Consider the following 23394-nt stretch of genomic DNA (forward strand, 5'->3'; position numbering starts at 1 on the left):
TTTTTGAGTGAGCAGATACATAATCAGTCATAATAAATTGTACTAATTATAAATGGATCATATTTGCATGAACAGAAGCCAAAGCACAAACTGTAGCTTTAAACTGCTGCAATCATCAGGATACAGTGAAATACATGGTGTGGAACAGGCTTTCTTTGTTTTGTTTTTTTAATATTTTATGTAGTAAACAAAACCACACATGGATTCATGTTAGCGTTATGAGGAGGTTAAAAGCTCTCAAGGGTTGTCATTTCTTAATTATGATAATTATGGTAATTATGACTAAGCTACACTGTATGAAAGCCAATTTCTGCCGTAAAAGAAAGAAAACATACTTAAAAAGTGATAGCTATTACAAAAAGTCAAAATTATGAGATATAGAAATAAGATACTAAGAAATGAAAGTCAAAATTGAGAAAAAAAAGTCAAATTATGACAACAAATGAGATACCTGAGATACTTGGTCATTATGTTCATGATTAAGTTGAAACGATTACAAAGCCAATTATGAGATATAGCATCAAAACTGACATAATTTCAACTTTCAAATTTGAATCAGTTTTGACTTTTTATCTCATACTTCAGATTTTATATGTCAATTTCGAATTTTTGGGTCATAAATCAACATATTATCATATATGACATTTGTCATAATTATGACTTTTTGTGATAATTATGTCTATTTGTAATACTTTAGACTTAGTATTTCATAATTCTTTACAACATAATTCAATAAAATCATAGTTTTGACCTTTTTGTCATAAATATTACTTTCTATCTCATACTGTACTATAGACTTGTGTCATGTATGTCATAGTTTTTGCCATAATTATCATTTTTTATCTCCTAATGTGGATTTAGCATGTCAGTTTAGAATGTATCATAATATAACTCATAATTTTGACTTTTTGTCATCATTATGACTTTTTATCTTATACGTTTGGCTTAATATAATTCAACTATCTCATAATTTCAACTCTGTATCTTGTAATTTTAATTTAGCATGTCATAATTTCCTTTTGCCATGTCGTGTCATGATTTCGATTTTTCTTTTTTTTTAAATAAGATTTTCCAAAGCATGATTTTTTTTTCTCATGTGACGAAAATGGCCTTCCACAGAGATGATTTTTCTATGTTGTGAAACATTAAAGATGCAATTTGAATAGGGCTAGATTTTTATTCTTTTAAAACACATTAAATATCTTTCTCCATTTTCTGTGAGACTCGCGTCTTAATGGAATGATCTGTCATCAGTAAGAGTTAAGCTTCGTCAACAGCATTTGTGGGCCGCTTTATAGGAATCACTTTAGCCAAATTTTTAAAAACTCACAAATGCTGTTGAAAAGATTCACATATTATTGAACCCAGAATATTCCTCAGATATTGTTACATTACTGACAGTGATAAAAACTGTTTCTGTGATTGTCCGAGACCCATACATCAGTGTCGGTGATGTTGAAAATGAAACGCTTTTGTAATGTCAGTCATAAGAGGGAGATGTTCATCCCTGATTTAACACGGACAAACTGGAGTCAAATGCCGACTACTGTATGCTTGAACTTGCCTGTTTCAGAACAAAACTCAATGATAATTCAACTGCAAACTTGAACCTGTGAAAAAAAAAACGTTACAACTGGAAATGTTTCAGTGTAAGATTGCGCTTGTTCTCTGTGTTTGTGAATATGTACTGTATACTCTTCCTGCTGGGCAGCATGTGCAAACACACCTGTGTGTGTGTATGTGTGATGGAGACTGATTAAAGAAGGGATTCAGCAGAAAAAGCCTGTTTGGGTCTGTTATTGTAGTATGTGTCCACATTTAGAGCCACTTCCAAACCAGATTTGTTTTGAAGTGCATCGTATTGCCATTATATTTTCTGCAAAATCTTACTTGGTTTCTGCTTTTTGTGCTGTGATTTGTATATGAAGTTGACATTGGTGGTTTTAATAGGTGGAAGAACAACTAATTCTTTTAAAATTAATGTTTGAAAACACATTTAGACATGCAAATTCATTTCATGCTGTTCTCTTCTGGAAATACTGGATATTTGACAATTATTATGCTGCATTTTTCTGATGTTGACAGTAATCAACATAGTCTTTCTCATTCCTCAAGTCCTTGAATTGCAAAATGTAGGGAGACATTTGCGAATGTTTCATGTAATATTCGTTAAATGTTACTAGATGCCACTGTGCACCTGCTTCATAAAAGCAATAATCCTCTGGAGATGCAGATGCTTTCTAATATTTTAGTGAATTTCAAGGAAATATTGAATTTATGACTTTAGAGCATTTCACATACAGTTTACTGTTATGTATAGTACAACATTCCCATTAAGTTATGAAAATGTTACTGAACATTTTCTGAATGTTCAAAATGTCATTTTTTTTTAAATATATATTTTACAAATGTTTTTTTTTTCTTGATTATGCAGATGTTAAGAGAATATTCAATTGTATCATTTTGCACACATTATGAGAATGTTACTTTTAAATGTTCTCTGAACATTCTAAAACAAGTAGTAACATTTTTAAATGTCTAAATGTTTTTATGCTAACGTTTGGACAACATTAAAGACCAGATAAAAAGTTCTGTTAATGTTACTGAATGAATTTTAAGAGAACCCTGCCAGAATGTTAGCATCTGAACGTTAACAGGAAACCTTCTCGCAACATTTTGTAACTTTTTTTTAAAGTTATATAAATGTTAGGACAAAACGTTCTTAAAGTAATATGTGACCCTGGACCACAAAACCAGTCTTAAGTAGCACAGGTATATTTGTAGCAATAGCCAAAAATACATTGTATGGGTCAAAATGATTGATTTTTCTGTTTTATGCAACAATAGTATATTAAATAAAGATCATGTTCCATGAAGAACTTTTTTGTAAATTTCCTACTGTAAATATATCAGAACTTGTTTTTTGATTAGTAATATGCATTGCTAAGAACTTCATTAGGACAACTTTAAAGGCGATTTTTTTGCACCCTCAGATTCCAGATTTTCAGATAATGTACAAATCTCAATTTCAAAGAGTTGACCTTTATGGCTGGAATTGTGGTCCATGGTCACGTATGGAACTTTCTTGTAATGTTGAGAGAAAACATTCTTAGAATGTTCTCTGAATGTTCTTATGTTATTTGTCCTTGAAAGTTCTAAGAAATGGTTTTTGTAATCATTAAATATTCTAATCATAAGAAAGCTGGCTTCTTAGAATATTAAAAAAAATAAATGTTTAAATAATGTGTTTTTTTAAACATTATTTAAACAAAACAATGTTCCCACAATGTTTTATAACCTAAATTTGTTACGTGGGCTGTTGGCATGTATTGGTGGAGCACCGAAAGAATGTCACACGAATCACACATTTAGTTTGCAAATGCTGCCCATCTGCAGTGTTGTGTTGCCCAAATGTTAAAGGAATACTGTCCATTTTAAAGCTTTGTGGATGCTTTTGTGTATATTTATTGTATATCGTGGACGCATGGATTCTTGTATACATTTTGAAATGATGGATGCCTATTTATCAGTCATAGAGACTGTACTGTAGGCTACTAGCAGCCTCGTTTTTTATTTTCTGAACAGTCCATTAACTCTGTTCATTGTTTATTAAGAGCTGATCTGTGTGTGTTTAAGCGCTAACACTACTTTTGTAGCCTACTTGTAAGGGAAATGTGTGTTTTGCTCAAAATATTGTGTTTTTGCATCAAAATATTGAGAAAATCGCCTTTAAAGTTGTCCAAATGAAGTTCTTAGCAATGCATATTACTAATCAAAAATTAAGTTTTGATATATTTATGGTAGGAAATTTACAAAATATCTCCATGGAACATGATCCTTACTTAATCTTAATTTTTGCATAAAAAAAATACAATAATTTTGACCCGTACAATGCATTTTGGCTATTGCTACAAATACACCAGTGCTTCTTAAGACAGGGTCACATTTTACTTTAAGAACATTTAGTGTTGTTATTTGGCGTTGTTTGAGACTAAGCATGACCCTGCACTGTTATTTTCTTATTTATTACTATGAAGTTGCTAAATGAGAATAATGGAATAATGATAGTGATTAGTACATTAACTTGTACTATGTGGGTTGTGAATGTGCCTCTTTTAACGGTGCAGTAATGTAATAGACCACAAGGTGAGAGTGTTGTTTTACAACAAGAGGTCCATGATGGTGATATTCTGTTTTTAGGTAATGAGCGCCAGTGCATTCGGTTTTCTTAAAATGATTGCCCAAAAATATTTTTAAATACAGTTCAAAATATAAAAAAAAAAGGCCAATAAATATATTTGCTATTTACATATATTTTACATATATATTCTCTAACACAACAACAAGGATTTTCTAAATGTATTCTCCATATTTACATATTAATGTAAACATATTTTAATACTAATTTCAGATACCTGTTACAATTATCTTGACAATTTAAAAAAATCAAGGTTTATCTTAACCTGTAAATTAACAGTTCTTAAACGTGTTTTAGTGCAAAGAACTTTTCTTTTTTTCTTTTCTTTTTCTTTTCTTTTTTTTTTTTTTTTTTTTTTTTTTTTTATAAAATAATAAAATAATAAAATAATTGTTTTTGAAAGATACAAAAAACTGGCTAAAAATATTTAAGCATGAACTCACTTAATTTTGACACACAACTTAATATACTTAACTTAAAATATTTACATATGTAAATGTAAATGTATCTTGTTATAGAAATGCATTAAACAATGTATCTTGTTATAGAAATGTTTAGATATTTATACAAAACAAGACATAAATACTAAGAAAATCCTTTTTGCAGAGCATATTAGGAAGGACATGGTTGGAGATGTAAATGAACATCAGAAGTCTGAAAGAAAGAAACCCATGTAGAATATCTTTATTTATAATTCAACAAATCCCTTAACACACTAAAATAATATGGAATAATCCATCATTAAAAATTAAAACTGGAATTCACATGAAGCTATAGCAAATGTAAGAAAAGTAATTTCATAGCTCCCTCAATTATAGCAAATATCATCACACCACTCAATATACAGTACAGTAAATATGTCAATATGCAATTTGTAACGAGAAAGAAAATGCAGAACAGTTCAAAAGTGATTAAAAACAAGTGAGAATAAAAACCTAAAACTGTGAACATCTTTCAAGAAGCTAAAAACCCTTAAACCAATGCATTTTCCAAAAACATAATGATTTTTATATTGTATATTAACTGTATATTCTAAACCCTCACCCTAAACATAACCCATGCAGGAAACGTTTTGCATTTTTACATTTTCATAAAACACCTAGTATGTGTTATAAGCCGTTTTCCTCATGGGGACCAAAAAATGTCCCCACAAGGTCAAAAATGTCGGGTTTTACTATCCCTTTGAGGACATTTGGTCTCCATAATGTAGGGTTGACCTAAACCTTACATTTCAAAATCCTACAAAAAATTATATATATATATATATCTATATATATATGTATTTTGCACAAAATCAGACAAAATTTTAGCATCTGATTTGTCCTGTCATACGGATTCAAAGGATGCCGTTTCTGTGAAAAGAGAGTCAGAGGTAAATATAAACCATACTAGTTAACAAATGTGACTGTTTGGATATTCAGCTGTTTTTACAAACCTGCGTGGTGCCCATTCGAGCTTCCAGTGGACCTGATCTTGAAATTTGTCATAAGTTATGTTTCTCAGCTGAAAGACAGAACAGGAATTTTTAGTTTATTTCAGTTAACTTTTCCATCTATTTGAACAAAGCTGTTTTAGAAGGTTTAAATAAAAATAACTATTGTGTAAATGTAATTGCTTTCATGATAATAATCTACATCTACAGTAACTGTTTCCACATTTGTCTTCGTACTTCTTTAATCGTCATCTTTATTTGTGCGCTTTCATTAATCGGTAATAATTCTGTTGCTGTAAAGTTGCAACAAGCTTGATGTAGTGATTGAATATTTCCCCACCTTTTCAATCAGTTCATCCCGAGTTTCATTTTTGTTACAGTGAAGTGGCGTTTCAGAGGAACACAACATTATGAGGACCAGTGTCTTCTTCTTAGGCACTGAAAATAAACAAAGACCATTTTAAACACCAGGAATTCTGTCTGCAAAAATACTCAAAATACTCATTTTCATATAATGAAAAAAATATGAAACACAATAGATGCAAATAACAAAGCCAAATGTTTGCAGTATAAAACAAACAAAATATTGTCTCTTTACCTGTGTGTGTATAATTAGTGGCTGGATCACTTGACAAATTTCCTATTACAACACTAACATTAAAGTCATATCTTGTTCCTGGATTTAAAGCAGTAAAGGTAATGTTCCTATTTTTTGTACGTTGTACATGATATTTGTTCCAAAAAGCAGTGTTATACTTCACACTATATTCAATCAAGGCATCCTTTGACTCAGCTGGAGCTCCCCAGCTTAGCTCTATGGCAGTTTCACTAACGGTGGTGGCACGTACCCCATCAGGCTTAGCAGGCCCTGTGAATTAATTTGTGAGATGTTACACAGCTGAACTTAAAAAGCTGATGAAAACAGTAATTTAAGCTACTGGTAAAAATTATCTGAAAAAATGGTAATCGCAATTACTCACTGGTGTAGTCTGATATATTGGTAGGGCGACTGCTTAAGTCACCATTGAAAGTGACAACTGAAACAGTGTAATACACTCCTGCATTCAGCTCATTGAAAGTGTAATTCAAGGCAGTAGTATAATATGAACGCATATAATTGTATGCATCTGTTTTAATTGTCACTTCGAATTTTTCATACTTCCCATCTATTGTCCAGCTGGCATCCATTTTTTGGAGGTAAGGGTTCAAAAAGAGGCGTACAGATTGTGGGACTAACAGAAGAGAACAGAAGGATTTGTCAGAATTTGTTAAGTTGACAGGCTTGAAAAAAAATCTCAGCTGTCATTTAGACAACACTCAAAAATTCTTATGGAAGCCAAGGAATACATAAAAAAGGGGGAAAAGGGTCACTTTTTATCTCTTAATCTCAGTTACTTACTTTCTTGAAATTGCAAGTTTATGTTTCACGATTTTGCAAGACAAAAGTCTAAATTGTGAGATATAAACTCAAAATTCAGAGAACAAAAAGTCTGATTTGTGAAATAACCTTACAATAGAAACTTGCAACTGCCAGATTCTGAGAAAAGTCAGAATTGTAAGACATAAACTAACGGCTTTAAATAAAAAGGTCGTATCTGTGAGATATAAACGCGTTTGAGATAAACTTCCAATTGTGAGAAATACAGTCTGAACTGTGAACTTGCATTTACCTTTTTTATTCTGTGACTAAAACAATTTGTTTTTCTCTCAGCTTATTCAGCTTTATCGAATGCGCAAGCTTACAGATTAGTAATGGAAACGGTTGATTAGAATTTATATGCATGATACTTCAAATGGCTTTAATAGGTAAGTACTGTAATAACTGAGACTCACATGTGTATGCTGGGATTGCAACCGGATCTCCTGATAGGGTGTCACTGTTTGTCAGCGCTGCCACACACAGACAAAACTCGCTGCCGTCTGATTGATTGTCCACATTGATGAAATTTGTTGTTGCATTCTGTTTTGTGCAGTTTGCAATATTGTAGTTTGCTGTTCCGTTGCTGTCGCTTGCTGTAATGCTGCCGTTTGTTATGATATTGCATTTAGCACACTTGAAATTGTGATTGACTTCTTTAAGACAATAGCGGTATCCTGAATGTCCTCCCTCAGGCGGCTCCCAAGTAGCTCTTATGTACGTGGTCCCTTTGTCTTCGGATTGTTTTAAGTTTATGACAGTTGAAGGTGCTAAATAAATAAATATCAACAAAAACAGTCTATCAGAAACATGTAGCTTTAGTTGTGGTCACACAAATGCTTTGTTACTTTGACAACAGCTGTTTCCAGCCACCTGTTCTAGTATCTGTGTCTTTAAAAAATGGAATGCCTTAACGGAGGATGTGATTGGATAACTGGACTAACCAACATACTGTTTCTAATGTTAAATAGACATTGTGGGTTTAGAAAAATCGCAGTCTTAGATTACGGTGAAGTGGCAAGGTGAGTTATGCAACTGCACTCTCGCCGAATCTCGAAAGAGTTTGAGAGCGAGGGTAAATGCGTGCTAACCACGAGTGCCGAAAATATGTGAGACTAAGTGTATTAATGTTTATAAGGTTTGTGTGTATATTTCCCGATACATTTAAATAGTAAGTGAAGCAAGTATCTGTTGTATTAACCGTGTTATGCATAGATTTTTTTTTAAGTTTGCACGTGTAACATGAGTTAATTGTTGTTTATTGAGAATATAGCGAAGATATTGTTCTAATCCATTTGTGCTGAGTACAGGATAATATTTGTATGTTAAAATGTAAAGTTTAATACATATGTTGAATCTCAAGTGAGTTTGAGAGAGCGACAATTAAGACAATTTCTAAGACAATTAATTCATGTTTTTCAAAATAAAAGTCCACCTTAAATGTGCAACCACCCTTTCGAATTCATTGTTGCACACTGAGAAGTGTTACATTTTATTTTCTTTAACTAGGGCATATATCGTTAACAAAAATCTGAAACTATTGAAGATGTTTCTGTTCATTAAAAATATGAATTAATATTAATTAAAATGTTACCTTGGCAATAAACTAAAAATGTTTAAGTTGAAGCACTACAATTATTAACTGGTAATAAATAAAAACTAAGCTGAAATGAAATAAAATATAAATATTAGCTGAAAAACTTTTTAGTTTAAACCGTTAAAACAGTTTAAAGTTTAAACTGGAAATAAAACTAAAACTATCTAAAATTGAGAAAAAAAAAAATAAAACAATAGAAAAACTAATAAAATGACAATAGCACATAGCAAAATGACTGAAAATGTAATTATAGTTAACATAAAAACTAAAAATGAAAGCTTATTCAAAATATTAATAAAACTAAAATAAATGCTAAAATAACATATGGGGGGGTGGAGATTTCACTTTTGTGTATAAGTTAAATGATAAAAATGGCACGAATAAAGCACCAAAGAAATTAAACTAGAAATTTAAAAAAAAAAAAAAACTAAAAATGAACGTGAACACTAAAACAAAAAAATAAAAGATAATTTATCAATAAAACTATTCTAAAACTCAAATTTGATTAAAACTCAGAAGCAATGTTTAATTGGAAATGTTTAATGCGATATTCAAATTTTGCAAAGTTAAATGTGCGGCTTTGAATGGAAACACACCGTTTGGATGGATGAATACAGTCAAGCAAAAAAACTTTCTGCACTTACTGGTGTAATCAGAAACGTTGCTTGGCACACCTTCAATTGTCTCATTCACTACAGCTTTAACTGTGAACTCAAACTCAGTCCCTGGAATAAGCTTCACAATAGTGCAGATCTCACTTTCACACTTTTGCACTTTTGCAAAAGATGAATTTGACTTGCATTTGACATGTACTGAGTAGAATTGACGGTTTCCTTCTGGTTTAACCCAGCTGAGGATGGCACTAACAGTTTCCATTTTCACTACTGTCAGATTTTGCACATCAGAGGGCACTAAGAAAAGGGACAGCAAGGGTCATTTTGCTCATTAGTCATCATGTTGAAAACCACGTTGAGCACAACAATGTCAAGTCCGAGTCTACTTACGGGTGTAGAAGGAGATGTTCTGTGGATTGAGATCCCTGCCACATTTCACAGGAAACACCTGAACTGTGTACAGAGTTCCTGCTGTCAGATTCTGCATGTGTTTGAACAGATCAGTCTGGTTAAATGTCTGGTTAAATGTTTGGTTAAATGGCTGGTGCTCAGTGATCTCCACTCTGTAGTGACTGATGTTCTCAGCACCAGGTCCCGCAGTCCAGCTCAGATTGGCTGCACTTGTGTTCACATCTGAAACGTCTATCTGGCCAAAAAAACGCTCTACGGACAGATAGATGCAATGATGTATATCGGCAGAAACTTACAAGTTAATCACACTCTTAAAAAGAAAGCTTAAAAAGGAGGTTTGATTTTGGGTTCCCCAAAGAACCTTTCAGTCAACAGTTCTTAAAATAACCATTTTTGTTGTAGTGTGAAGAACGTTTTAATAATCTAAAGAAATTTTTCTACTATAAAGAAAAGTGGGTTTTCCCATAAAGAGCCATTTTGGGTTACCTACAGAACCTTTCGCTAAACAATTCCCAAACAAACCATTTTTTTTTAAAGTGACTTCTAAAAAATAAGAATAAAAAAAATGAAACCACTTAAAGTGTATAGCACCTATCCTTAGTACCTTTGTCAAATGGTGTTATGTAGAACCATAAGAGGAACCTCATTCTCCCTCTCAGATTTGTTTTAGATATGTTACTCCACTTTCATGAATGAATGAATTCTATTTTAATAAGGGTTGCCTAAAATATAGAAATAAAAATTGATATTGTGTTATGGCTTAATGTGATAGCCATATCAAGATGTATATGCATATTAAAGTAGCGTTTATAAGCGTAACACTGCTTTGTTTACAACGGTAACTGAAGAAACACTATATTACTGCTGTTCCATAAGCGCCACCTGCTGTCAGAGAGTGAATATGCATTCAAAATGCAGTGGTTGACTGTCATTTTAAATGGCTCCAGATAAACATCTCATATTTTTATTCTTTCTTGTCTATTGCTTTTTAATTAATAATTAATGAATAGACACCAGGATAGGCCCATTTGCTAATAAAAAAAAAGTCATGAAAAATGAAAAATTGATGCATCCCTATAGTTAAGAATGTTTGAAAGAAATTAAGAGATAAATATAAGTATTGTTATTTTAATGTAATACAATTATTTTTATTCAATACTCATTTTTTATTTTTACTGTACAATAGCATAACTATAATATATTCCTTATGGTTTAATATTTTTATTTAATGCTCACATTAAAAATATTATTGTCTTATTTTGAATGGGTCAGAAACACTGGGAATGTGGCCTATGCAAAGTCATGTTTTTTTTTTTTTTTTTTTTTTTTTTTCCACTTGAACAATAGCTGTCTGAGTAATTTGGTAAAAATTCCTTTCTTTCTTTGGGTGGGTTTTGTTGTCAAACTGGCTCCAAATTGGTCAGGGTCAGCCCTGTATACAAGGAATAATCTCTTAAATGATTTAATGACAGTCATGTTAAACGGATTATTTCATTTTTTCTACTGATTAATTTCAAATATTTAATTCAAATAATAAAAAAAAAAATAGTTAAAAATACCACATAATCTAAACTATTCCCATAATTGGAACTCCTAAAAGATTCTTAAATGATATGCCTGATAGAACTTTTTAAAGTTCTGCATAGAACGTTTTCTTCTCATTCAAAAATAAAGGGTTTTTTTTGGCATTGATGTTTCCACAAAAAACCTTTAACATCCATGAAAACTTTCACGAAAGGTTCTTTAAAGTTTCTCTTTTTTTTTTGTTTGTTCTTAAACTAAGAACTGTTCACTGAAAGATTTTTTTAAATCACAATGTAAAAATAAATAAATAAAAACATGTCAATATCATAATTTCTTATTCATGTTTTTGTTTGAACTTTTTTTGCATTGAAATGTAAAAAATAAAAATTTAAAACAAAAAAAATTACAACATAAACAAAAAAAAAAATAATTCTTTAAAAAAATTTAAATTTAAATGTAAGAAATTTTAATTTAACAGTCGGATACAATAACAGTTACTTATTACCCACGGCCCTCAATCAAGTTTATTTTTTTGGCGTCGTTGTGAAAACCTCCTTTTAGAACCTTCATTTTCAAGCTTGTCAGAACACCAACAAAACAAATCTAACCATACAACACTATGCTCTAAAACTAAATCCTTACCATCATAACAGATGAAGGGTAGACTTTTATTGCAGACTTCTTCCTTCCACATGCCGAATCTGAGCAGGATCACACAAGCGTCCTCGATATACTGTTCAGGATCTGGCTCGGGTTTAAAGACGCAGTTGCTGCTGGTGGTGCTCTCGGTTGTGGTGCCGTTTGTTGCAGGATTAAAGGTGGTGCTAAATGTTGTGACCTTAGGGGTGGTGGTGTATGTTGTGTTAGGGGTGGTGGTGTATGTTGTGGTCTTAGGGGTGGTGGTGTTAGCAGTCGGTGTTTTATGACAATCACTCATGGCACCTTCAAGTTCATAACATGTCATATTTAAGCAAAAAAGCATATCGGCCAGTAAAGGACATGTATTTAATTTGGAATTTTGAAATATTGTGGAAGTCATCGGAGCAGCTTTAACTGTAGTGGTTTGTGGTGGGATCACAGTGGTAGACGTTTGGGTAGATGTTGGGGTAGTTATGCTAGGGTGGGTGCTCAGTGGACTTTGTGTAGTTGAGGAACATACAGGAATCAGTTTCTTTTCTTTATTTGGAACAGGGTGACCAGGGTACCAATTCTGATATGTAACAGGATCCCCATTGGACCATTTGGCCCACGGGAAAGAGCCATTGTAACTCTTGCGGAGTCCAACCCAGTAGTCTGAAGAGAGGTTCTGCACAATGAGGTGGACGTTCCTGCTGGTGATGGTCGTCAGTTCTTTGAAACAGGACTGACAGTAGAGTCTGGCTTCATCCCATGTGGCATTGGGTGACTGAAGAAAATACTGCTCCTCTGCCCATATGACTGAGCCTGAATGTGATCATTTGAGAAACAAGTCGTAATGTTTGCATACACCTCAAAAATAATACTTTTCTTAATGATCTGGTGCTCTTCTCATTTAGGGGTCACACTCATACTATATATATATATATATATATATATACATATATATGTATACACACATATATATATATCTTCGGTCCAAATGCAATGACAGAGTGTCCTACCTGCCTGTCAATCTACATATTTACATAGCTCCACACAGCCAGTGTGAGACTTTAGGGGCGTGGCTACTGTAGCAGGTGGAGCCAGAGAGTGAAATTCAAAATCTTGCCAAAGTACACAAAGATAGACAACGGGGTAAAACAAGAGTAAACACATGGTATTTTTTTACAAGATTTGATGGAATGTTTGGATTTCAGTTGGACGAACTTGTAGAGTTTCTTCTCGACAGGTAAGCTAGACTTCAAGTTAAAAGTAGTAACACTGCTTCACGAAGCTTTGAAAACTTTCTTTCTGAATTTTTTTTCCAAACTGCCAAAGATTTCCAACCTGATCTCATGACAAAAAAGTACCTTTGGGAACTTTTTCGCAAGACGCAAAATGCGTCATGAATGTTTCCTGACATATTTGATGTGAAATGTCCACTGAGTGGCACTAAAGAGTGTTTGTTTTTTTCCCCAGAACAGATCAACGTACAGAAGCCATGTTTTCTGTGATGTTGGCTTTGTACGTGTCACCGCAGTTCTCACTTGAAATGTCCACTGAGTGGCGTTATAACTCAGATCCTCTGTGGCGTTTTACAATAAAGCACCATCTGCACTACACCTAAACCTACCCAATAGTATGAACAAAAACAGATGTGACGTAAAAACACAATCAAAGCTTGTTTTTTGATCTCGAATCTTTCAGCTTTTTCATCATGAGTCATGTATTTCATGGGATTCGTACCAAAGGATTCAGTGTCCTAAGTCCAATTCCATGCCAGCTGAGCTACTGGAAAGCAAAACATATGAAGCTGCTGTGATCATAACTGTGTATGAAAACTAAACAAGTGTTCACTGTTTTACCACGTCTACTGTTCGTTTCTGTTGGAAACTGCAGTAATATGTACTTATTAGTACGTATTTCGCGTCTTGCGAAAAATTCCCACAGGTACTTTTTCGGCATTAGATCAGGTAGGTGATTTCACGTTATTAATTGTTTTGAAATTTCATTGGTTCACCACCGGGGGGATCTCTGTGAATCCATGAACCATAAGGATTCAGTGAGATTGCCCCAATTGCAAACCATTGAACAAGCATCTAGGCTTTTTACCTCATTTTAATGATGCATTTGTATAATTAAAAGGAATAATAGTGGTTAATAGCCCTGTTTAGCTGTTCAGTAGAACAAACAAAACAAGCCCTGCAAATTGATTAAAAGTACATATATTATATAGACACTTAACATTTAAGGGCATTAGAGGATTTGGTAAATGCATTTAATACATTACACATTCAATGAAACACTGGGTTTGTAAAAGCTGATTTTATCAAGTATATAAAACTGCAGATCTCCAAAATGGGGCGGGAGCTCCAAAAGTGGGCAGAACCTCCAAAATGGGGTGGGTTCTCATCACGCAGACTTTCCCCATTGGCTCTGACTTCAGCCTATTGTTATTGACTTATATTTCAAAACTAAACTTTATAAAATAAACAGTTTGAAGTTGATCTCAGATAAAATAAACTATGCTATACAAATAAATAAATATGCTCACAAACTCTCATGCGAGCCGTCCAAGTGAAGCGCAGGGGAAAGGTTTTACTCTCTCGCTTTGTTTTATGCAACGGGGGTGTCCCGGTTCTTGAAATTCACAGGATTGGAGGGGGTAGTGACGCTGGATGTAACTAAAAAGGTCCGATTTTCTGGTGAGGTCCGGTTGGGGAGATACAGAACGATCTCATATTGCATAATCTTATTAACTGTTTAACTGCCATGCTATTCTATGCAGTCAGTTTCACTGGTTAAGGTTAGGGTAAGGTGTGGGGTAGATTTAGGGGTTAGCATTTGTGTAGCATAGTGTAGGTAATCAACGCTGCGATTGACACAACCAATAAAATCTTTAAAATCAGCTGTGGGGTGGAGTTTGCGCTGAAATGGATTGGGGGGGAAGCTGTGCATGCGTGTCATGTGCCTGTCTGTCAAAGGGAGGAAGCCACGCCCTATTTTGGAGCGTTTTTGAAGTTCCCACCCCCATTTGGAGACTTCCAAGCTGCAGTTATATACCCCTCGTTTTTCTGCATGTTTGGCCTTTTTTATTGCATTTACATTGTTTGACCAGCAGATGTCTAACGTTTCAAAACGTGAATCATTTTGTTAAAAGGTCCCATCATTAGTTTCTTAATATGTTGGACCTTTTTATTGAAACTAGTTTACTTACAACTGTTGAGACACGCTGTTGTATTTCTGGGACCTGTAAGAGCTGTGTCTGTGATGTTTGAGTTGGGGAAGTGTGATGTGCAAAAGTTGCATTTACGAAGGTTGTTTGAAAAAATGCTTTATTAGGTGATGCTAGTGGTGGAGAAAGTGCCTAACCTGGCTTTAAAAGTGACCGAAAACCTTAAATGGAACTGTTTTCAATAATATTTTTTAATAAACTCTTTCCTGACCATTGGCGTGATTTTTCGTAGTCTATGACACAATGCAAGGTGTTCTAACTTCCAGAGGTTGCACAGTTATACAGCAGGGGGAGACTTGTTAATGTTGTTATGTTGGCGTTTAAAATAATTTCTGTTTGAGCATGCGTTTATTTAACTATGAACAGCACAGGGTTGTTGTTGCTGTTGTTTAGGGCTGTTTAACCTTTTCGAATTATGTCTCCATCTTTTGTGGTCAAAAGTGACTGAAGAGCACTAGAGGGTTAAGTATGTAAAATATGTAGAAATACTTGGTAATGCTTTAGATTACAACCCGCAAAGAACTACGTAAGTAAACTGAATTTACGGTGTATGTTTCTGTAATTATAGTGTACCTATAAAGAACGTACATGTAGGTATACGGGAACAATATGTTATATTTGAGTAATAAGGGGATAACAAACCAGATATTCAACCTGCAAAGAACTGCATAAGTATACTGAATTTACAGTGTACGTTTCTGTAATTATAGTGTACCTATTAGTACATATGTGTAGGTATAAGAGAACAATAGGCTATGTTACGTTTTGGTAATTCGGGGGTAACAACCAGATATTCAACCTGCAAAGAAGTGCGCAAGTAAACTAAAGTTACGGTGAATGTTTCGTATTTATATTGTACCTACGCGTAAGTATAAGGGAGCAATATGTTACGTTTGGGTAATAACGGGGTAGCAAACAGATATACAAATAATTTATAATGGAATTACTTAAACACTTAACAGGTACCTGTTCTATTAAATCGTAAGTTTGGTGTATCTATTAAATAAAGTTTTTAAAATTACTGCTTTTTAAAAAAAAATACTCTTGTTCCATGTAGTTACAGGGTAAGTGTGCCCTCTGCGGGCTGTAAATTAAAGTGGCGATTGTTCCCCTCTTGTTCAAGGAAGTTACAGGGTAGGTTCAATACATAAACACACAATCTGAAAATATATCTAAAAATATTTTTTATAGTCGCTAATCCCACTTCTACCTCTAAACCTAACGTTAACTATGACTGAACAGTAATAAAAATGTAAAAAAACAGGAAAGTGCAATCACAATCATTTATTTATTGCAAAAATGTCAACAGCCATACAAAAAAGTAATCCAAATAACGATGCGTTTGCAGCCGCAGTCCTCTCTGGCGGAATACAGTAGGTTTGAGGTGCAGTAGGATGAGAGCAGAATTTAAATTGTTAATCGCTGAAAATATTATCCAGATTATTGTCTTGATCCACTCCTCGAAGGCGCCCGCGCGTCACTCCAACACATCTCACCAGAAACACGGCATGTCGTAATCTGTGACGAATGCAGGCGAGAGCCAATGAACGTCCGATTTTCCTGTCGCAAAATGCACTTCAGCACGGGTTTATGGCTGTTGCTCCTGGACTCGCTGCTAGAGATGGAGATGAAGATCGCCGGACAAAGCCTTGAATTTGGTTCTGGTCCTCGCAAATCGTATGGATTCTGAAGATCTGGGTTACAGCACACAAATAAAATTGTTTAATTTGTAATTATGATGCGTGTTCGGTGTATTTTATGGTTCTATTGTTAGTCACAGCATGTCGGAGAAAACGCCTTTGTGTTCCACCACGGCAAACGAAGTTAATATTACATGAATGGTTAAACGATTGCAGAAATATTATTTATTTTAAGGGTTTAACGTGTAGTCATGATAACATTATGTAGACCTATTCTTGGAAACGAGCTGGCAACAGAAATCACACAGAACAGAATGAAATGTTATAATTTCATATTAAGTAAACGTTAAATGTTTAGATGATGTAAATATGTCAGTATTGTACATTTAGTGTCTGTAAAAATGTAAATAAATGTACATTTTGTAGAACCACATTTTACGTCGCGTTGTTATATGTATTGTACCCTGTAACTTCGGTGAACAAGAGGGGAACAATCGCCACTTTAATTTACAGCCCGCAGAGGGCACAATTACCCTGTAATTACATGGAACAAGAGTATATTTCCCCAGTAATTTTAAAAAGCTTACGTATAGATACACCAAACGTACGATTTAAGAGAATAGGTACCTGTTAAGTTTTTTAAATTAATCCATTATAAATTATTTGTATATCTGTTTGCTACCCCGTTATTACCCAAACGTAACCTATTGTTCCCTTATACTTACACATAGGTACAATATAAATACGAAACATTCACCGTAACTTTAGTTTACTTACGCAGTTCTTTGCAGGTTGTATATCTGGTTGTTACTCTCTATTACCAAAACGTAACATATTGTTACCTTATACCTACATGTACGTTCTTTAATAGGTACACTATAATTACAGAAACATACACCGTAAATTCAGTATACTTATGTAGTTCTTTGCAGGTTGAATATCTGGTTTGTTATCCCCTTATTACCCAAATATAACATATTGTTCCCGTATACCTACATGTACGTTCTTTATAGGTACACTATAATTACAGAAACATACACCGTAAATTCAGTTTACTTACGTAGTTCTTTGCGGGTTGTAATCTAAAGCGTTACCAAATACTTCATAGATATCTTTGATAAAAAACCAAGCTGTCTAGCATGGCATTAGACAGTTGCAAGCACATTTGAGTCTTAAAGAACTCTTATTGTTTATTTATTTATGGATGTTACTGTAAAATAAAATCAATGCAAATGAATGGAATATTGCTTATCATTCATACCTGGTTACGCAAATCTCAGGTGAGACAGTGAGAAAGTTTTTGAGGGTGTAAATGCAAACAATATGAGAGTAGAATAAAAGAGGAACAGTTACACAATTGTCCGCATATGACTAATGAATACATTTGCTTGGAACCTTATGAATGTTTTAATAAACATGCAAGATGTCCTCTTAATATTTTATATTACTGAAATAAAGTGGCATGCATAGACTACCACAAAAGTCTGGAATAATTAAGATTTGTTTATGTATTTAAAAGTCTCTTCTGCTCACCAAGGCTGCGTTTATTTGATTAAAAAAAAACAAAAAAACAAAACAAAAACAAAAAAAAAAAAAAAAAAACAGTAAAAACAGTAAAAATGTGAAATATTATTACGATTTAAAAGAGCAGGTTTCTATTGTAATGTATAGTAAAATGTAATTTATTAATGTAATGAAAGCTGAATTTTTAGTATCATTACTTCAGTCTTCAGTGTCACATGATCCTTCAGAAATCATTATAATATGCTGATTGTCAATAAACATTTCTGATTATTATCAGTGTTGAAAAAACAGTTGTGCTGCTTCATATTTTTGTGGAAACCATACATTCTTTGATGAATAGAAACTTTAAAAGAACAGCACTTACTCATCTTTTTATTGCATCCTTGCTTAATAGAAGTTTAATAAATTGTACTGACCCCAGGTTTTGTAAAGGTAGTGAATCATGGTTTACACAAAAGTATGAAGCATATAAACCTTTGTCACTTTACAGACTTACTCAGAAGAAGCGGCAGCCACAGTGAATTCATCTCACATCTGCTTCTTGTTGATTCGCTGGTTGTCAATCTCAGGTTAGATCAAGACCTTTCGAAGTAATGAAAACAACGTAATCAATTAACAGCCTGAAAGGAACCAAAACCTAAGACAAACTAGACTCTTTAGATAAATCAACTGAAGGTAAATACTCACTCTGCCCGCAATACTCTCCTGTCCACTGATCGTCCAGATCTGATCCTGAGCTCTACAGTCTGATCTCTAACAACAACCTATTCAAAGGGTGACTTTGCATAGAAACCCTCAACATTTTAATTAAGCCTGCATTTGCAAATAACTGGAGCACAGCTGAATCATCTGAAGATGTTTTATGTTTTTTTTTTTAAGCAGTAATTGAGAATTTTTTTTTCCTCAGTGTTTGATCACCATAGTTAGGCTCTTGACCCTTGAACTTTTTTGGCTGTTTATAAAATGCATGTTGAGCAACAAAAGCTAAGATAAAACATGACCAGATAATACTGGGAAATCTGGTGAGTTATGATAACTATCAATGGCCTGTTTCACTTCTTATTTGTGTTGCACACTTTTAATTCCCAGTATTAACCTTCTGCAATTTTTCAGTAGTTAGTGCAATACATAAAATAAGATTTGGAAAAAAAAACAAACAAAAAAAATACATATTTTAGACACACACCAACATAAACAATCAGCATATGAATCTCAACAATGGTGACCATTAACAAAAAGCTTTATGCTGCAATGCAGCTGAATTTTCCTATTATTTTCTTGAATTCTAAACATTTGCTTTTACTTTTGCAGAGTTGATCTGTTTAGCTGAATATTTTGCTGATTGTTACCATTGTTAAGTATTGGTGTCTAAATGTGTCTCAGTGCCCAGTTTTAAATGATGTTTTAGCATCACTGAGAGATGAATTCTGTGTTAATATTTTACAGGAATGCTTCTATCATACTTGAACATTTGCATTTTGTTTACTTTATTGTTCAGTTTTCAGTTTAATCTTTTACTAGAAATGCAAACAGGAACTTTTATGATATCTTACTGCGTGTGGTATCACATAACTAATTTTCGTGCATTTGCATTGAGCATCCTGAAAGATGAGACCTGTGAGACTTATGCAACATTTATAAAATAGAATAGAGACCAAGTCAAGACCAGAGTTAAAGCAATAATTAAATGATAAATTGGGTAATTAGTGACAAACAACTGCTGTTAACAAGCAGAATCATTGAAAGAGGAAACGAAGAAAAGTAAAAAGAGAAAAACAAAATGACTTCAAGCCACAGGTTAGAAATCAACTGAAGCGAAAGAACGATTAGTCTCTCAAGATCTCAGCACAGGATGATTAAACAACTCCACAAACAGCTTCACATTAGTTATGGCAAGAAAAAACAAGTGGAACATTTGATCTGGTGATGATGGCTGTGCATTTCTCGTTGTAATCATGGTAATTAAGTGACTAATTAAATGATGATTGTGCATTGGTAACGAACACCTGCTGTTAAAGGAGAACTCCACTTCCAGAACAACAATTCACAAATAACTTACTCACCCCCTTTTCATCTAAGATGTTCATGTCTTTTTGTCTTTAGTCGTAAAGAAATTGTTTTTTTAGGAAAGCATTTCAGGATTTTTCTTCAAATATTGGACTTGATTGGTGCCCCAATTTTGAACTTCCAAAATATAGTTTAAATGCAGCGAAACTATCGGTCATTTTTTTCAGAAAATAAAAATGTGTATACTCTTTTAAGCACAAAAGCTCATGTAGCACAGGTTCTGGGATGCACGTTCACGTACTATTGAATCGTGTCGAAAGGTCACGCCGAACATAAGCGGAACTACAGACCCAGTGGATCTACAGTGTTTATAAAGCGAACGCGCAAACACTAAGAAAGTGCAAGTAAGTCAAATGCTGTTTACAAACAAAAAAGTACAACGATGTCGGACAATTCTGAAGTTGTAGGAGAAAATAAGATGGAGTTTTTTGCCATATTCTACCTTTTTGAGCCGGAGTACACAGACAATGAACTTACATGTGATTCATAGTAGTGATGGGAAGTTCAGATCATTTTACCAACTCTGATCTCTGAGTCTCGTTCAGTAAAATGAACGAATCTTTTTTCGAGTCATTTCGTTCATTTTAGCAAAATATAATTAAAATGTTACATGTTACTTCCCTAACGCATCTACTGCTTACACCAATGTTGATCACACTACAAACAAGACAAAACTATAATGCTATAAGAAACAGAAAAGATTAATTCATTGTTTACCTGGGTCTTTAGTCTATGATTAGCTCACCTCACCTCCTATATGACAAGTCTTCGGGTTTGAGTCGTTCGTTCATCACGTGACAGCCCCATAAGATGAACAAATGACTCAAAAAACCCGAAGACTCGAAACAGGTGAACTAATTCCAGTACAGAACCTAATAGGATGTTGCGCATGCACAACTGAATGAATCACTCCCCGAGACGACTCGTTCTTCTTGAGTCACATTCAAGAATGACCCACAACTAATTCATAGAATCGCTAAAGAAATTTGCTTTTAAATCAATTGTGCAAGATCTAAACACATAAACAAAATACATGTTTTGATTGTAATCAGGCCAGCTCATGATGAATATCTCATCCAACCAAAACAGCTAATAGTTGTTTACTCTACAATACTGATCTTTCTGTTTTTCAACATCACATGCATTGCTATTTAATGAATGAATTCAAGGGCCCAACTAAAGCAAACACTGATCTTTGTGATGGTTGCATCATTTTAAACAATAAAACATCAATATCTGATCCTCTGTAATTCAGCAGGTGTTCATCACTAATGCACAATCATCATTTAATTAGTCACTTAATTATCTCATTAACTTTAACTCTTTGAGAACTTGGGATTTGATTTGAGACTTGCTTGTGACTTAACTATATCTCTGACTTCTATGCAAACATGAATAAATGTTGCATAGAAGGTCTTACAGGTCTCATTTTACAGGATGCTGAATGCAAATAACATGCACGAAAATGAGTTCTCGGATACCACGTGTAATAAGATATGATAAAAGTTCCAGTTTGCACTACTGGTAAAAGATGAATGGAAAACTGAAACATAAATAAACAAAATGCAAACATGCAGGTATAACAGAATCATTCCCATAAAATATTAATACAGAATTCATCTCTCGATGACACTACAACATCATTTAAAACTGGGTATTGAGACACATTTAGACACCAATAATCAACAATGGGGTCAATCAACAAAATATTCAGCTAAACAGATCAACTCTGAACATCAGAAAACAAGCTGCTTAAAGTCACAACAGAAACAAAAGTAAAAGCAAATGTTTAGAATTCAAGAAACTATTAGGATAATTCAGCTGCATAATTTATTACATCTTCAGATGAATCAGCTGTGTTCCAGTTATTCGCAAATGCAGGCTTAATTAAAATGTTGAGGGTTTTTATGCAAAGTCACCCTTTGAATAGGTTGTTGTTAGAGATCAGACTGTAGAGCTCAGGATCAGATCTGGACGATCAGTGGACAGGAGAGTATTGCAGGCAGAGTGAGTATTTACCTTCAGTTGATTTATCTAAAGAGTCTAGTTTGTCTTAGGTTCTGGTTCTTTTCAGGTTATTAATTGATGTTGTTTTCATTACTTTGAAAGGTTTTGATCTGACCTGAGATTGACAACCAGCGAATCAACAAGAAGCAGATGTGAGATGAATTCACCGTGGCTGCCGCTTCTTCTGAGTAAGTTTGTAAACTGACAGAGGTTCATATGCTTCATACTTTTGTGTAAACCATGATTCACTACCATTCAAAAATTTGGGGTCAGTACGATTTTTTTATTCCAAGAAAAAAAAATGCAAGGATGCATTAAAATATGAAGCAGTATGACTGTTTTCATTATTGATAATAATCAGAAATGTTTCTTGACGGAGGTGGGACTTTCAAGTCACAAGCAATTCTCAGGTCAGATCCCAAGTCCTCAAGGATTTAAAGTTAATGAGATATTTGAGTGACTAATTAAATGTGATTAGTGATGAATGTTATCCTACTGTTTGGCAGAACATTCTGGAAACTAAAATAAAACTTGCCGCTGAAAACATTCCCAGAACGTGAAATGTTTCTAGCTGCGTAGACCAGAATGCAATGTTAAGCAGCAAAACTAACAGCTAACAATTGCTGGACGCAGATGACCCTGGAGCCAGACGGTAGATACGCCTCTTTTAATGATGCATTAATGTAATAGACCACAAGGTGGGAGTGTTGTATCACAGCAAAAAGTCTGGGAGGGTGATTTTCTGTGAGCGCCAATGCATTCAGTAGGTCTCTTAAAATTATTGCAAATGTTGCAAAACCTGTGAGTGCTTTTATAAGTATATATTTGTATTTTCAAAAATACACAAAACTGGCCAAAAATATATTTAAGCATGAACTCACTTAATGTTGACACATTTTTGTTACTTAATACAACTTAATATCTTAAATCAATTTGCTTCTTAAATGTATCTTAATCTAAGAATGTATAGATATTTATACTGGAAACCAAGACAGAAATGCTAAGAAAATCCTTTTTGCAGAGTGTATTATGAGGAAGGACGTGGATGGAGATGTAAATGAACATCAGAAGTCTAAAAGAAAGAAAGCCGTGTATAGTATCTTTAATTAT

At 33.7% G+C, this 23394-nt stretch overlaps 1 protein-coding gene across 2 annotated transcripts; it reads right to left on the reverse strand.

Moving 5' to 3' along the window:
• Positions 1-4842: 4842 nt before the first annotated feature.
• Positions 4843-18945, reverse strand: LOC127180614 (receptor-type tyrosine-protein phosphatase eta-like). Of its 2 annotated transcripts, XM_051134775.1 has the most exons (11): positions 18898-18945; positions 18707-18792; positions 11836-12636; positions 9649-9921; positions 9289-9555; positions 7464-7817; positions 6611-6862; positions 6229-6498; positions 5971-6068; positions 5634-5701; positions 4844-5550 (listed from the first exon to the last, which is right to left on the reverse strand). In XM_051134775.1, exons 2-11 carry the CDS (start codon positions 18735-18737, stop codon positions 5535-5537), a joined length of 2430 nt encoding a protein of 809 aa, XP_050990732.1. In that variant the 5' UTR covers positions 18738-18792; positions 18898-18945; the 3' UTR covers positions 4844-5534. The 2 variants fall into 2 exon arrangements, with proteins under 2 accessions (XP_050990731.1, XP_050990732.1); XM_051134774.1 differs by having other exon boundaries at positions 4843-5701.
• Positions 18946-23394: the final 4449 nt, after the last annotated feature.

Source organism: Labeo rohita, chromosome 18, assembly GCF_022985175.1.
Source record: "Labeo rohita strain BAU-BD-2019 chromosome 18, IGBB_LRoh.1.0, whole genome shotgun sequence".
NCBI classification, from domain to species: domain Eukaryota; kingdom Metazoa; phylum Chordata; class Actinopteri; order Cypriniformes; family Cyprinidae; genus Labeo; species Labeo rohita.